Below are 14,676 nucleotides of genomic sequence, written 5' to 3'. Positions count from 1 at the left end.
AATTGACTACAAGCTACTAGACAATATACTTGTAAGGCTGACAAAAAGATTAATTTGGAATTAAGCAATTATAGGTCTTCTAGCAAGTGCAATAAAGGCTTTAATGTTGCATCTATAATTTTTTAAATGCAGGATAGTATGGGAGTGTAGTTTATTATAGTTTGTTTGACTTGTATTTCTAATGCGCTTTATATAAAATAATGAAGTAGTAACCACGTATGTTTAAAGACCGGGTACAGTTTCTCCTCAGGACTATACATTCTTTCCCAGTTATTTATTTTTACTAGACTTTAGTCTGTCATTTTCTGGGGCTACAGTAGACTATGCCAGGATGAAGAAAAGTAAAGGGGGTTGGTTTTGCAAAAACAGCCATATCTGTACTTTAACTTGCTTTGGTCTGGTGAATGAGGCAGAAATGCATAAAAGGTTCTGGAGATCCTAATGCAAACTTTGGGGGGTTCTGAAATGTCATTGACATGCTAGAAAACAGCTATGAGTATTTCTCAAAATGTAGCATTCATAAGCTTTGGAATAAGGATATTTCAATATCTGGGGCTGGAAGGTGGAAGTGGGTTTGTTCTAGCTAGTGGAGCAAAAATCTTGAATATCATTCAGTTTTCAGACACCAGTGGAGGACTGAAGGATCCTAGTCATTCTCACTGTGTGCCCTGCAGTTAAAAATGCAGCTCCAGTAGTTGATCTTAGGGTTGGCTTGGTTTTGTGGGTTTTTTGTCTTCAGCAAGATGGTGATAACACAGAAATAAATGTAGAGTGAGCTGTGAATGAGATCAGCAGATGCATTCTGAGTTACTCCAGTTAATGGCACAAGGTTCTGGTGGCTCCTTGTATCGTTTCATGAGGGCTTAGTGGGAGCAGCCCTCAATTCAGCGGTAAGTGTGTGAATATAATACCAGTGAGTGTTCTAAGGACAGAGGAATCGAACACGTTGAGATGTGGTGCATGAAGGCTCTCAAACCATGTGTGTAGCTGTTAGGAAAGTATTTTGCAAGCTAGAAAGTATTTGTATGTCTTGCACTGTGGTGAATGCTCCTAATGATGCTTTTCTAGTCCCATCTATTCCGTTTCTGTGTAGCTTCTTAATCTAAGTGAATATCTGAGTGCCTTTTCAAAACTAAATTAAGAAGAAACCCTCAGTTTTTTTTGTTCTCATCAGTCCTTTATGTGCTGTTTTAACATTTTTCTGTGAAATCAGTGTAATCTTTGACACTTCTTCCACTAGCCATTGTCTTGGCAAGATCTGCTGTACTTCCTTTTCTCACTGAAAGCTGCCTTTTCCTCCCCAGCCCTGTGGGTGACCTTCCTGTTGAAGCCTCGCATGCCTTGCATGGCTCAGCGTGGCCTTCTGTTGTCTGACCTCGCTGCCTTCTACTTCATCCAAGAATATGCAGTGGTCTCCTTTCGTTTTTCCTGTGACCAACTTATTCCCCCTTCCTATGATGGTCCACTAGCTTCCTGCCTTCTGCTTCATCACTTTAAATTTTATACCAGCTCTTTATGAAGCTCATTATTTCTTCTTCATCTCCCTTTCCTCTGTCCCAGGGAGTCAAGAGGTAGACAGGGTTTCTTTCATATCTCTGGATAGCCTGAAGGCTTCATGGCTTTTTAGATCTTGTGTAATTTAAGCTATGTATAAAACTGGCTGTATTAATATTTTGCTGTGTCATAAATAGATTTTTAATGACTTTTATAAAAATTCAGAAGCTAAACATCCGTTCTTGTTTTAATAGTAGTAATCTGATTTTTTTTTTTTCTCTAGATTTGGCTGGGACAGGGAGAAGGTGAATTTAGCAATAGTATTCACAATTCTGTTAATAGTCCAGCACATGTTGACTGAAGCACTTGCTTTGGGGAGGAATGGGGGACTCTTGTCTGCTTATGAAGGAAAACTTGGTCTTGCTATGCAGAAATGAAGTGAAGATGAGGCAGCTGCAGTGAGGGAAGTTTCTTAGAGGGTCAGTCTTTGTCTGTTGCAGAAACATTTTTTTTAAAGTCTTCACTTGCACTTGAAAAGATGTGTTACATGGATTTGTTTCCTGGTTGTATTATGTGGACAGTGTGGAAACTATTCTGTGGCCAAATAAGCATTATTATTTGAGGGAAACACACCCTTAACTTGTATTTGTAACATCTACTGATACGAACACGCCTGCAGAAGCCTTGAACTTAATTCGTGATGTCTGTTACAGGTGACACAAGAGGAAGGTCAGCAGCTAGCACGGCAACTTAAAGTAACGTACATGGAAGCCTCTGCAAAAATCAGATTGAATGTAGACCAAGCTTTTCATGAACTTGTCAGAGTCATAAGGTATGATAACTTAAGACCAGATAATTAATGCCCCTACGTTAATGGATCGCTCCAGCAAATGTATTGAAATGTAGTAGGAGATTGCTGAGAAAATTCTACCTGCTGTTACCTGTAAACTTGAATGCTCTCCATTATAAAATATTCCTGTGTATTAGGAAAAATGTTTACGTGAATGTAGTATGTATTTGAAAGAGAATTTCTTCACCTTTATCTCTCAGATTTTATTGATCACCCAGTAAGTAAGCCTGATAAACTAAATCTCAGATTGGCCTTCTGTAAAAAAAAATGGTGTTTCTTAAAAAAAATAAGAAAGCAAACCCTCAAAAAACTATCACTCATTTAATCAGTAGCTTGAGTGTCAAAAGTAAGTCCATCCACTATAAAAGTGTAAAACCAGTAATTTTAAATACAGTATTTGTTTTTATTTAACTGAAAATGATTCTATTAATTTAATTTGAAATATCTTATTTCCAGGAAGTTTCAAGAACAAGAGTGCCCTCCTTCACCAGAGCCAACACGGAAAGAAAAAGACAAGAAAGGCTGCCATTGTGTTATTTTCTGAGAATCCCAAGAACCAAGCTATCAACTGCCAGATTATTTTTTTTCTTTTCATCATTTTACATCACTTCTGGTATTGGTCTAGCCTTATATGTGCATGTCCTAAAAGTGGTCACCAGAATAGCCTTAGTCCAAGAAGCTGGCAGAATAGTTCTTGAAGAAGACTCAGTCATCCTGGGGCAGACTTCAAAACAAAACACTAAGGCTGCTTCTTTAATACCACAGTTCCTTCCTTCTCTCCCTTAAGAGCTTGCACCTTGTGGAGTTTTATTCGCAAAGGAGATGAAACAAAACCGTGTAGGACAAGGTGTTGAAGTCATGCATAAGTTGTCTCTCGTGAATTAATTTATTTTTACTTCTGACGTTTCGTTAGCTATTACAAAGACCTATATTGAAGTATAGAGAATACTTTTAAAAAAGGGGTGGATTGGCTTTTTTTTTCCCTCAGTTAAATTAGACTTGAGTATTCAGCTAGCCTTAAGAAACCTACACTGAATTTCATTGTCAGCAAAAATTTTCATCTCTCATTCATGCTGCAGTTTTATTTCAGTGGCCAAAACAGTCTACTGTATTTATTTTATGAATCCAGAACAGCTACAGGATGATTACTACTACTATTAGGATATGGCCAAATACCTGAGCTCCTTCTGGATTGAGGCATTTCAGCTTATTAAGAAATTTCACGTCATTTGTTTGGAAACAAATTGTGTCTTCCTTTGTATTTCTGGGTAAGGGATTAAGGAAAACTAAAATTGTAGCTGTTTTTGTTTCATGTGATATAAAAATGAATTTGATCTTTCCATTGTCAGAGATGATTAAATGTTTTTGCTATATACTTTTATACATTATTTTCTTATCAAACTAGTTAACAAGTATTTTTATATGTTTGTAAGCAAATATGCTTTCACAGCATAACTTGTGTATATGTAAAGATGAGTATTTAATTCTCACAGTTCACTTTTAACTGACAAAATGTGGGATTTGCCAAACTGTGGTAAACTTCTCCTTACTCCTCCGATTATACCCAAGAACGGCCAATTATGTGCCTGCCCAACACACCCATAGAGTAAAATCTAGTGTTGTGTTTTAATGAATTTCAGTATCCCTTACTAAAGACTGACCATTATGTGAATTATTAAACTGTAAGACTTTTAACTGATTGTTTAGTTAAACTGTGGATGGTTGTTTAATTCTGAGTTCTGTGGATTGTGTTTAAACAATTCAAGAGTATGTTCCCTGATATCGAAATAGAGTGGTATTGCACAGTTGTCACCTTACTGAATGTGTCCAACAGTTCTTTGAGACTTGATTATTAAGCAAACCCTTGTATAACTTCAGGTGCTAGAATTAAAGATGATCTAACCATTATCGGGGGTAAGCATATTGCCTCTTTCTGACTGTCTTCCAAATCTGAATTTTTGGGGGGTAAGGGGTGAAGAAGGGGGTGATGGATCCTGGTTAGGAGATAGATGTGCACGTCTGCACAACCTGTCTTCAAGCTTGGAAGTAAAGAAAAGCCATTTCAATTTAAATCATGATAGATGATAAAAGCTGATGTTTGCTTTGACTTGAAGTATGTAGTCAGTGGTCCAATCCACAATTCTTGTGTTTTCAGGCTATGCTGTCAGGTGCTCTGCTATAAAACTGTAAATGTCTACTGAGAAAAGAGTGCTTAAGTTCCAGTGACCTTTACTGCAGCAAAGCATTAAACCTAGAGGTAACACTAGTGCCATGCATAGCAGAGGCATTTAACTTCTTTATGTAATTTAGATTAGGTTGTGTAATACTGTTTTGAGAGTGGGGGTAGCTTCCCCCCCACTTCCCTCTAAAGGTACTGGTTGATGAAAGGCTACTTATGAATAACGTGTAGAAGATTCAAACAAGAAGTTACAGTGGACATACATTTGGGAGATTGATCACATTTTTAAAGTCAAATGTAAGAAATTACAGCCTGTAGCAATACCGTGTGTTCTCTTAAGTAAGAGAACTGTGTGGCGTTAGAATGAGCTGAGACAACAAATTGCAGCATGTGTGTTGAGACAGAATTTGTGAGGTGCAAATATCTTCAAGTTTCATCTGTTTTTCCTCTTTTTTTTTAACCTTTCATTCGTGATACATTGGTTTTAAAATAGTAGACTGTTATGTAGATAGGTCTTTTAATATGTAACTTTCTAATTCACAGAGAAGCTGGAGAGCACCACACCCCTGCTTTTCCTCATATGGAAAGCAGAATGGCCTTGAGGTGGTGGATGCCAAGCAGCCTGCTCCTGTCTGCCAAGCCACACTGTAAACATGGTAAATTTTATAAACAAGTTAAACAGAAGTGGGACCACCAGCTGCTGCTATGGAAGTCTGCTCTAAATTTATTAACTAAGACCGTATATTCCTCTGCATGTGTTTGTAAGGCTTCTACTGAGAGAATGTGCAGGGAAATTGTCATGTAGTGTTATGGTCTCTTTTTGAGACTGGTTCTTATGTGATGCTTTAAGCAGGTGTTTTGATCCTACTCTTTAGACTTGAAGTAAGTATTTAGAAAAGTAATATGTTTTTTTGGGTAGTGACCAAGGTGGTCGTGAGTTTGAAACATCTTAAGATATTTCAATGATTTGCTTTTCTAATTGTTGTACCTAAAGGTAATTGTGAAAATGGCACTTCTGCCCCTAGTGTGGAGCTTGCAAAGTGCAATAGGGACCTTGTCAGTCTTCTCAAAAGTAGTAGCCCTGATCTATATGCCTTGGATTATTTGTAAATTTACAACATTGCTGCCTTGCTGTAGGATAGCAGTTTAGCTGACAACCTGAGAGAGAGTTTCTTACAACTTTACCTGTCAGAAGAAATGCTTGAATATTTGTCGCTTATGTTTGTAGTTACTTCAGTTCAAGGCCACATCCTTAAATCATTTAAATTCACAGTTCAGGAATTTGGGGTGCTTAAAATGTATCCACAAATGACCTCCTGCTTCTCCTAGAGCACAGAAGAAGGACTGGATCTTTGTTTCAAAGTACAAAATAACTCACCTCTTTCTGGAATCTTATGCTGCTGAGCCTGCTACTCCACTGGATGATGAGGATTGGCCTTCTCATAGGCAAAAGCCTTTTTATGCAATTGGTGGAGTTTTATGAGTGGTCTGGAATCAGGGAAGAATTACTTCCATGTAAGCACAGCATAGTTCCTTGTGCCTGCTCTAGTTAATGCATTTGCTTTCTCTGACCAAGCAACTCTTCTGCATCAGTACTCACAGGCTAACTAACATACACAGGTAAAGAGGAGAATTTCCAGAAGTATTACATCATCTCCTCTGAAATCTGCTCTTTTTTGTGACATGGCCTATTCAGGGGAAGTAGAGCCACTGATATGGATGGTAACTATAAATTTACCTTGATTGTGCAGAAAAGAGAAAAATAAAAGGTAGGATAATTTGCTTGGTCTGGTGCCAGCCCGTTGCATTGGGTGTCTGCCTGAACTGTGTGTCTGCAACCGGTCAGCCTTTCTGCTGCAGGTGAAAACTAACCTAGTGTGGTAAAACTGTAGAGCTGTATAAGAATAGGAGGTGGATGATTTTCTTATCAAAGTTGTTTTCCTTTCATTTCTCTAATAGTACAATTTGCGGTGTCTTGCAGTGTGCAGGAGACACTGTGCAATGCACCCTGGCAGTGCCCTACCTCTTCCTGCGGAAGAAGGACAGCTCCTCCACCCTCTCCTTCATGACACTGACCGGTGGTGCTGGCCCGTGGAAGTGCTCAGTGTTCAGGCTGTCAGGCAAGAGGCGATCAGATAAATGCCCTAAGTGAGCCTGGCAAGCCCTGTGTAGGAGCATGTAATGAGATGAGCTGTTGTGAAAGGGTTAATAAAGCAAAATATATTTGGAAGGAGCTAACACTCAGCAATGCCAAGGAAAACTGACTTTGATAAAGTTCAGGTCTGGATTCAAGCAAAAATACTAGCTGACACTGTTCTGACATTAGTTCATGTGACAGCATTTCACCTGTGGAGTAGCTGTGGCCATCGCTGACTGGCCTTGCCACGTAATCTCGTTACAAAGCTTTAATGAGCTTATTCCAAACAGAAGATTCCTGAAGTCAGTCACCGCAAGCCAAGCGCTGCCAGAAGTTACCTGCACTTACTACTTACAAGTTTGTCTGGAAAAGCTGAGGGATCTGCTGAACAGGAAGGCGTTTGTTCAGTTGATTTAGGCGTAGATTTTGGAAGTTGATTACCCTCGAGTTCCAAAACCATGGTAACAAACACTCAAACGGAATTCAGAAAAACGCTCAAGCTGGAGATGCGGGGGCACGGTGGTGTTTCCTGTGTTACTCAGGTGACCCGCTGCAGGGCAGCAGCCTTTGCCGAAACCGGAAGGCTTAAAGCTGCTAAGATGGGGTCTTGCTCAGAGCACCCCGAATGGTAAATGCAGTGCTCGCCGCTTTGTAAATACAGCTTTTCTGCCGTACTTACCTGGTCCTACTGGAAAGCTAAGTTAAAATTGCAGGCTTGAAGCAGGTTCTGGGTTTTAAGTGGGGGTAAGTGTGTTCGAGTTCTTAATCCCTGTGTTGTGGGGTGCGTGTTGTAAGGCCAGAAATCTTGTGAATGGTCTCGATACTCAGATATTCGCTTGGAGCTTTGACCATGGGAACACTTGGTTGAAAGGAGTTGGGTTTTGTTCGTAAACCTTAGTGGCTGTCTAGGCCACCTTCTGAGTCTTTCTAGGCTTTTGTTCAGGGTATGTGAGGAACTGTAGGAAATCGGAAAAATCACCAAGGAGTGATGATAAAGGGAAGGAGGAGGAAAATAGTCCTGTACGTTCCTATGTTCTAGCCTGAGTGCACGCACCAGATCGGGTGCAGAAATGAGGATGGGTAGGGCTGTGTTTGTAGCCTTTAGCTGGGAAGATAAAGAGCTTTAAATGAGAAGCAGCACATGCAGAAAAGGCAATGGATTAAACTATATGGAGAGCGTAATACCTAGAAACAGCAGTGTGAATGCGTGCCATGCTTGCTTTCTGTAGGTGTGCTGCTGGACTTGTAAGACTACAGTTATATTGGAGAGTTTGGGAGACTTCTGTGGATTAAATATAAAGGGCAGATGATGTCCCACACAAAAGCTAAACTGCATTAACACATGTAATATAATTAGTAATGTTCCTGAGCAGCCAGCCAGTACTGTGCAGAACTACGTGCATCGTCTTGCTGCTGGAAAGCAAATACCAGTCTGTTCAGCTACTTTTTAAACTGGATACTGTGAACTGCAGTAAGATACATGGTATTTGATACTCACTAATTCGCAGTGACACAAGCACTTCATAAATTACTACATTTTTTTAAAATGCTTCTGACATGAAAGTATTGTAGAGAGGGAGAAGTTACCATAACATAGCAAAGTACAGGCACCAAAAATGCAAGTAGAGGCAATGATAAAACCTCTTAGTTCCTTGTCTCTTAGTCCTGGGCACGAATTAACGTATACTAGAGACAGTTTTCATATCACTTGAACTGGACTGCTGAAGAGCAATAGTACGGTACAAATACTCCTCTGAATGCATCTCACGTTTCTTATGACAAATGTAAAAAATGAACTTACCCTGGTGATGTGAATAGCTTATATGCTTTAAAAAGTATTTTGTGAAGTAGTATTTTGAGACCTATCTGGGACCATATATCCAGTCCACCATGCAAACATAACACAGGTTTGTCCTTGCTGTAAAAAGCTTAATAGGGAAGACAAGCACTTTTGTAGAAGGGTCTGCTAGGAGGAAATGGTGGATTATCTTTTAGTTGTGATTATTTATTTATAAAGCAGTGGACTTGCATAGGGAATCCCCCTATAAGGAAGGGATGAAAGGTGGGGGGATAAAAACAACAGTGGTAAGAGGCATGTGGAGTGAAGTGAAGGTGAAGTCATAAGGAGGGGAAAATGGCTAACGAGAACTGCTAACTATGGCCGTGGGCAGTTCCACCCCAGCTGTGGCACACCCGCCATGCTCTGCTGCGCCTGCTCCCAAAGGCTGGAAGGGGTAAAGGGCTGCTGCCGCCAGATTGATCTGGCCCCAGAGTGGATCTGCAATAAATTCTGCTGTAAACGTGAAATGCCCAGGGAAGTATTTTATCGACAGCCACCAGATGTTTCTACAGGTAGGCATACACGTGTATTTAAAGGGCTTTTACATGCTGCTTTTACCAAGACCCTTGTACAGAGTTAAAGTTCTTATTTTTACAAGCAGGGTAGGAATGAACAGCAAGAACCATAACAAAGCCATTGACCTATAATTAAACGAGGCCATGTGTCAGTGCTATTTCAGAGTATTTTGTTCTGTGAACTCTGTAAAATCCGGATGGTCAGTAGCTAGGGGAAAAAAACAACGATTTATAAATAGTAATTCTGAAGAAATTGGTGTGAAAAGCAGGAAGGATGCTTGCAATCTAAAACATTAGTTGCATGCTAATTAAAAAATTGTACAAATTCTTCATTTCTTTTTAGTGTGCTGAACTTTCATAGTCACCAGCTGTGTCAGGAATACAGGAGACAAAACAAAATGAGTAATATTTGTATACCATTAGTAACATGTAAAATTTGCAGGCAGAGAGTTATGTGTAAACACTTCGTGCTCAGCTAAATAATGCATCTAAATGAGGATTACTGTTAGCATGAGAAAAACGTAGTGCCTCTCGTCTAGGCACCAGTCCTGGCATTTCCCCAAGGAGCAGGGAAATCTCTTGAACGCGGTGCTGACCTTTGAAAGTGAAACAATGTTCTAGTGCTTTTCTCCTTCCTACTGCAACTTTCAGGCAACACCTGCTGTGACTTTTGAACAGTAAAAGTTCATGTGTGCTCTAATGTTTCTCCTGCAAACTGTAAAATCTGCCCGTCCTTCATTGCCTCTCAGAAGAAAGTCGTATTCCTGAGCTGCTGGCTTCTTGTCCCACCATAAAAGGCATTCTGCCCTATCTCTTTCCTCCTCAGGCTAAGCCATGCTGTGTCTCGAGCTGGTTTTTATTCTTTGCAAAATAATCCAGTGCTGTAATGCAATTACAAAGTACCACACTGGCAATGTGGACTGATACTTCGACTTACACGGTCGTCCCTCTTATTCGAAAGGCTGACTTTCAGTCATTGAGGGCTACATCTTCAAGGTTTTGTGAAGTACTGCATGCTTGCTGTAACCTTCTGTTCCTCCCTAGCACCGCTTTTAAAATATCCATTCAGCTATTAGTATTTATTGGAAATGGAAGGGAGAATACCTCGTGAATTCTGAATGTTTTGGCACGTTTTTTTTTTTGTCTTGTGGATTCCTAATGTGCAAGTTGCACAGTGAAGTTGCTCACCTCTCTGCTCCAGTTGCCTTTCTGAAGTGGTCGTCTTCTTGATCTTTTTTTTTTTTTGTAATTAAAAGGCAATGAGATCTCTCCTGTTTATCTTTCTCTTGAACAGACAGCTTGAGATCATTCAAATCCTTATTACAATAGCCACCTTCATGATGCTATCAACATCTGCCAGGGTCTAATACCACATTTTGTTGGTTTTGTAAGGTGTCTGGGAAGGCATCTGTCACTGCCAAGTCCTAAGGTCTGGGCTCCATCGTTGCTGCCAGGAGCTGCTCTGTGATGACTTCTTCCCAGTAGTGTTACTTCTAATGTCTTTGGAGGGCTCTGGATGTGCAAATAGAGAATACGCACCCGTTTCCCACTTGTAGCACCAGAGCAATCCCTTAGCAACTGCTATTGGACTTCTTCGTGTTACTAGGACTGAATCTGACTTATTCCTCTAGACTGTTTCATAAATAATATGTTACAGACGATGCCTCTCTTGCTTTTTGTCTTTCAAGAGTTAGGTATGACTTGCTGAACGAGGGAAATGAGGAACTGTTGCTGAGTGCTTTAGTGATAGTAGACACAGTACCCAGTGCCTTGGTTGCCTCAGGCTTGACCAACAGGTTTTCCCATGGGATTAGTGAAAAGGTACGATGAGGAGAAGAGCCAGCAGCAGTGGATGAGGATTGAGGTGGGGGTTACTTCAGAGAACTCAGCCCATACAAATTCACAGGACCTGATGGGCTCCGTTCAAGATGGTGAGAGAACCAGCTGATATCCTTGCAGGGCTGCTTGGTCATCTTTGATGACCATCTTTAATGGAGCTCAGGGAAATTCCTGGTGACTGGAGGAAAGCAAGTGTTGCACCCCTCTTGAAGCAAGGCCTGGAGAGCAATGTAGGGAACTGCAGGGAGTTGGCCTCGCTTCTGTGCCTGGAAAGTCACACAGCAAGTCCTCCGGGAACACGTTTCTGGGCACATAAAAGGGGTTGGGAATGGTCTGCGTGAATGTACTGATTTACCAGGGTCAGTCACACCTGACCAGCATGATTGTCTTCTGTGATAAAGTGATTGAATTTGTGGACAAGGGGAGAGCAGTGGATTTTTTTTACCTCAGCTCAGCAAGGCTTTCACTGCTTTCTCCCACCATATTTTTGTATCAGAGTTAGGACCTTGTGGTCTGGGTGGATGAACAGCCAGATGGGTAAAAAATGACTGGTGGGTTGGGCTCAGAGAGTAGTGGTTGGCCTCAGAGGGTAATGGGCTGCCCTCCAGGTCCAGTACAGTGACAAGAAGAGTGCTGCAGGGATTTAGCCTGGCACCTGTCCTGTTAAACCTTTTGTCAGTGACTTGAAGGAGGTAACTGAGTGTACTCTCGTCATGTTTGGAGGTGACACCAAGCTGGGGGGAACGAGTCAGTAAACTTAGGGGTGGAGCTGCCATCCAGAGGAACCCTGACCAGCTGGAGGACTGGGTCAATAGGAGCCTATGGAATTTAAAAAGGACAAATGCAAAGCCCCTTTTAAAACCAGAGTTTTCAGTTAAAGCAGCTTATGGCTTCGGCTGAGCAGAGTGCCTGTGCCAGACCCTGGTGTCGGGTTTGCACTCAGGCCTGTCAGGAAGGATGTAGTTGCCCTGGAATATGGTGGCTGCCCAGGGCACGGCAGGCTTGCATCGCTGGGTCAAGTTCGTCAGAGATCCAGAAAGAGAAAACTAGTAGCTAGGAGCAGTGGCTTGTGCAACCGATGTGTTTTAGGGGAATAACCAAGTGTCTTTGTTGTATTTTTGAATCTGTTAAATGCTGCTTCCCACCACAGAGAAGTTGGTTGTTTATTGGCAAGAAGTAGCTTGTCGAATGGGATGATGAGGAGGTGAACAGCGGTGGTTTGTAGCTCAGGGTCAGATTTTTTAAGTGAACCATGAAACAGGTATGGTACCTTGTGTGTGGAAGGACAAGGTGCTTTGGTCTTTAATTGTGAGCTGCTGCTTGTGAGTGGGCAATCAATACATTATGAGGCTGGCAGTTTAATTTCCAGCTGATCACCTGACAAAAGTTTCTGCTACTTAATACCCAGATATGGGTCCTCTGAATTCAACGCCCTGCACAAAAGCAAATCTGTACTATGGTTTTGTGGTCTAGTGAAAGGTTTTGCAATTCAAAGCTCTTTTCAGCCAGAGCAGGATCAACTGACTTTTTTCTATATCTGGAAATTATATTATTCCTTTCAGAATGACATTAAAAAGCTGGAAAGTGTAACTGAGGTGTATGTGTTTTCCAACATGAAATCTGTCATTGTCTCGCATAAAACCCCCCAAGATGCCGTAGGGCTGACAGCTGCGTGGAGCTTGGTTGGTGCTTTCTGTCAGCTCTTCTGAAGATGGCATTTGTTTGAGGTGTGGTGGCCACCTCATGTTTGGCTTTTGTCACTGCAATGAGGTGACAGCTCCCGCTTCCCAGCAGAGGGGACGGCCTGAAGTATGTGGGTATGTGGGTATGTGTCTGTCTGGATTTCGTTGTCCAATCTCAAAGTAACTTTTTGATATTTTTATGTACTTCACGTTCTGCTCTGCTAAAGTAATCCCAATTTCCTATGACATTTAAACAGCATTAACTTACTTTGTAATCTGTAAAAAATAATTTTTAAAAGGGTAAATTGCTTTTTGCTTCTTTGGGTCTTTTTGGGGTTGGTGGTTTTTTTTGTTTGTTTTCAGATTCTGATCTAAAAGCCTGAGAGCCCTGTTTTAATGCTTCTGGTACTGAGTTTCTTCTCTAGGAAGATGTACAGTTGCTTAAAAATTCCCATATAAGAAGCCAGTCAGTGAGGGTCCCTATTGCTGCACTGCTTTAAGGACAGGGCTGCCTGGCTATCTAATTCACCCTCTGGCTGTAGGAGTTACAGAAATCTGAAGGAGCGTCAGTGGTTGCGTTTGAGGACACAACCAAAGGAGGCATTAATGGGTTGCTTCTGAATGCTAAAGCCAGCAGGAACCGTGGAGGAATAGCAAGGGGAACGACGTGTATAGCGCAGGGTGGGGATTTAAAACACATTTTGGCTGTTAAGACCCAATTCTGTACTGGGGCAGAGGACATTGCTCCTGCAGGACCCTGAGGTCTGAAGGGTGCTCTGAGCTGTTGGCATCCCACAGGCAGTGCTAAGAGCCAGCATCCTCCCCTTGCTGGAAACCATCCTTCAGTTTTAACCTCACTGTTGCTATGGGACATCCTCTGTGCTCCTTTGCCTCCCCATCGGGGGCTCAGTCCTAGCAGCGAGGGCATGGGCTGGTTTAATTATTCTGGAGGATGGTGTGCACGAGCCAAGCGCTGGCTGCGAGCTTGTGGGGAGCCCTCGGCACCCCTGGGACCTCGGGAGGTTGAGGAGAGGAGCAGGGGACAGCACGGGCGCTGTGCTTGGCCGGGCTCAGCCGAGGGCAGCGTGTCCCTTTGCCTGGGCTACACCACAAATACATTCAGCTGTGGTGTGTGCACATTACCAGGGCTGTGTGCTTCAACCTGGCTGCAATGACATCGTCAGGCTTTTCTGATGCTTAGATTTTCACTTGTGTTCCTTACAGATGATGGGGATCACTGTAGGCACAGTAACTGTTTTATCTAGGCTGCTTAAAAATATGTATATTTGAAAAAGCTACCATGTTTTTGTTGAACCTGAATTTCTGTTGGTAAAGCTGGGAACTTCCTTCACAGATACAAGGATGCAAGTCCAGAGGGATGGATGCAATATAAAAATCCCCCAGCAGATGGGGACTGGAATGGAGATAATTTTTTTTTCCTTTCTTTTTTTTTTCCTTTTTTTTTTTTTTTTAAAAAAAAAAAAAATGAAGAACAAAGATAACTTTCAGTCCTCTAAAAGTCAGGAATGATTTCTTCACAACCTGTCTCTGGAGCTGAAGTATCTGATACGTCTGCTGGATCTGAGTGGTGTTTTGGGGTCTTGCATTGCTTGCCGGCTTCTTCTCCTGGGCCCTCTCTTATGCCATTTTTTGCTCTCTCCTCACTGCTTTTTTCCTATTTTTTTGTATCTCTGTTGTTAGCTGGTCCATGTGAATGATATGATCTACACGAGCAGAGCACTGCCTTCTCAAATCGCAGGCCCAGGTACAATCTAGCACTGTGAGGGCCTCTTAACAAATAGGAACAAACCTTTCTGAAATGCAAAGCCTGTGTGCAGCGAGCAGCAGAGGGGATGGATAGCTGCACTGTGTCGGATTTTCTGTGCTTTTCCCCAAAGAGCAGAGCTGTGACCTGGCTCCTGGGGGGCTTCAGGGCTGACATGAGCTGCTGCGGCCTGACGTAAACATCAGGGAGCCGCTAGTGCCCCCAAGGAGAGGGATGCGGTTGAATGTAACATCAGTGTCCAGAGCTGCTTTGTACCTTCTTTAACCCAAGCTAAATTCTGAATGGTCAAAACAATTTTTATATTTCATTTTTTTTTCCATATTGATCAACAGAGCAATACTTCACTGAAGACCA

General features: G+C 41.9%; 1 protein-coding gene across 1 annotated transcript in view; it reads left to right on the top strand.

Moving 5' to 3' along the window:
• RRAS2 (RAS related 2) overlaps positions 1-4,252 on the top strand; it is a 46,799-nt gene extending 42,547 nt beyond the window's left edge. The window contains exons 5-6 of the mRNA XM_068398241.1: positions 2,208-2,326; positions 2,801-4,252. Of these exons, the coding sequence (XP_068254342.1) occupies positions 2,208-2,326; positions 2,801-2,888 (207 nt within the window). The 3' untranslated portion in view covers positions 2,889-4,252. The remainder of the gene's footprint in view (positions 1-2,207; positions 2,327-2,800) is intronic.
• The last annotated feature ends 10,424 nt before the right edge of the window (positions 4,253-14,676 follow it).

This window comes from Nyctibius grandis, chromosome 4 (assembly GCF_013368605.1).
Source record: "Nyctibius grandis isolate bNycGra1 chromosome 4, bNycGra1.pri, whole genome shotgun sequence".
Classification (NCBI taxonomy): domain Eukaryota; kingdom Metazoa; phylum Chordata; class Aves; order Nyctibiiformes; family Nyctibiidae; genus Nyctibius; species Nyctibius grandis.
The sequence above is the reverse complement of the archived record's forward strand: the minus strand, read 5'-3'. Positions and strand labels throughout refer to the sequence as shown.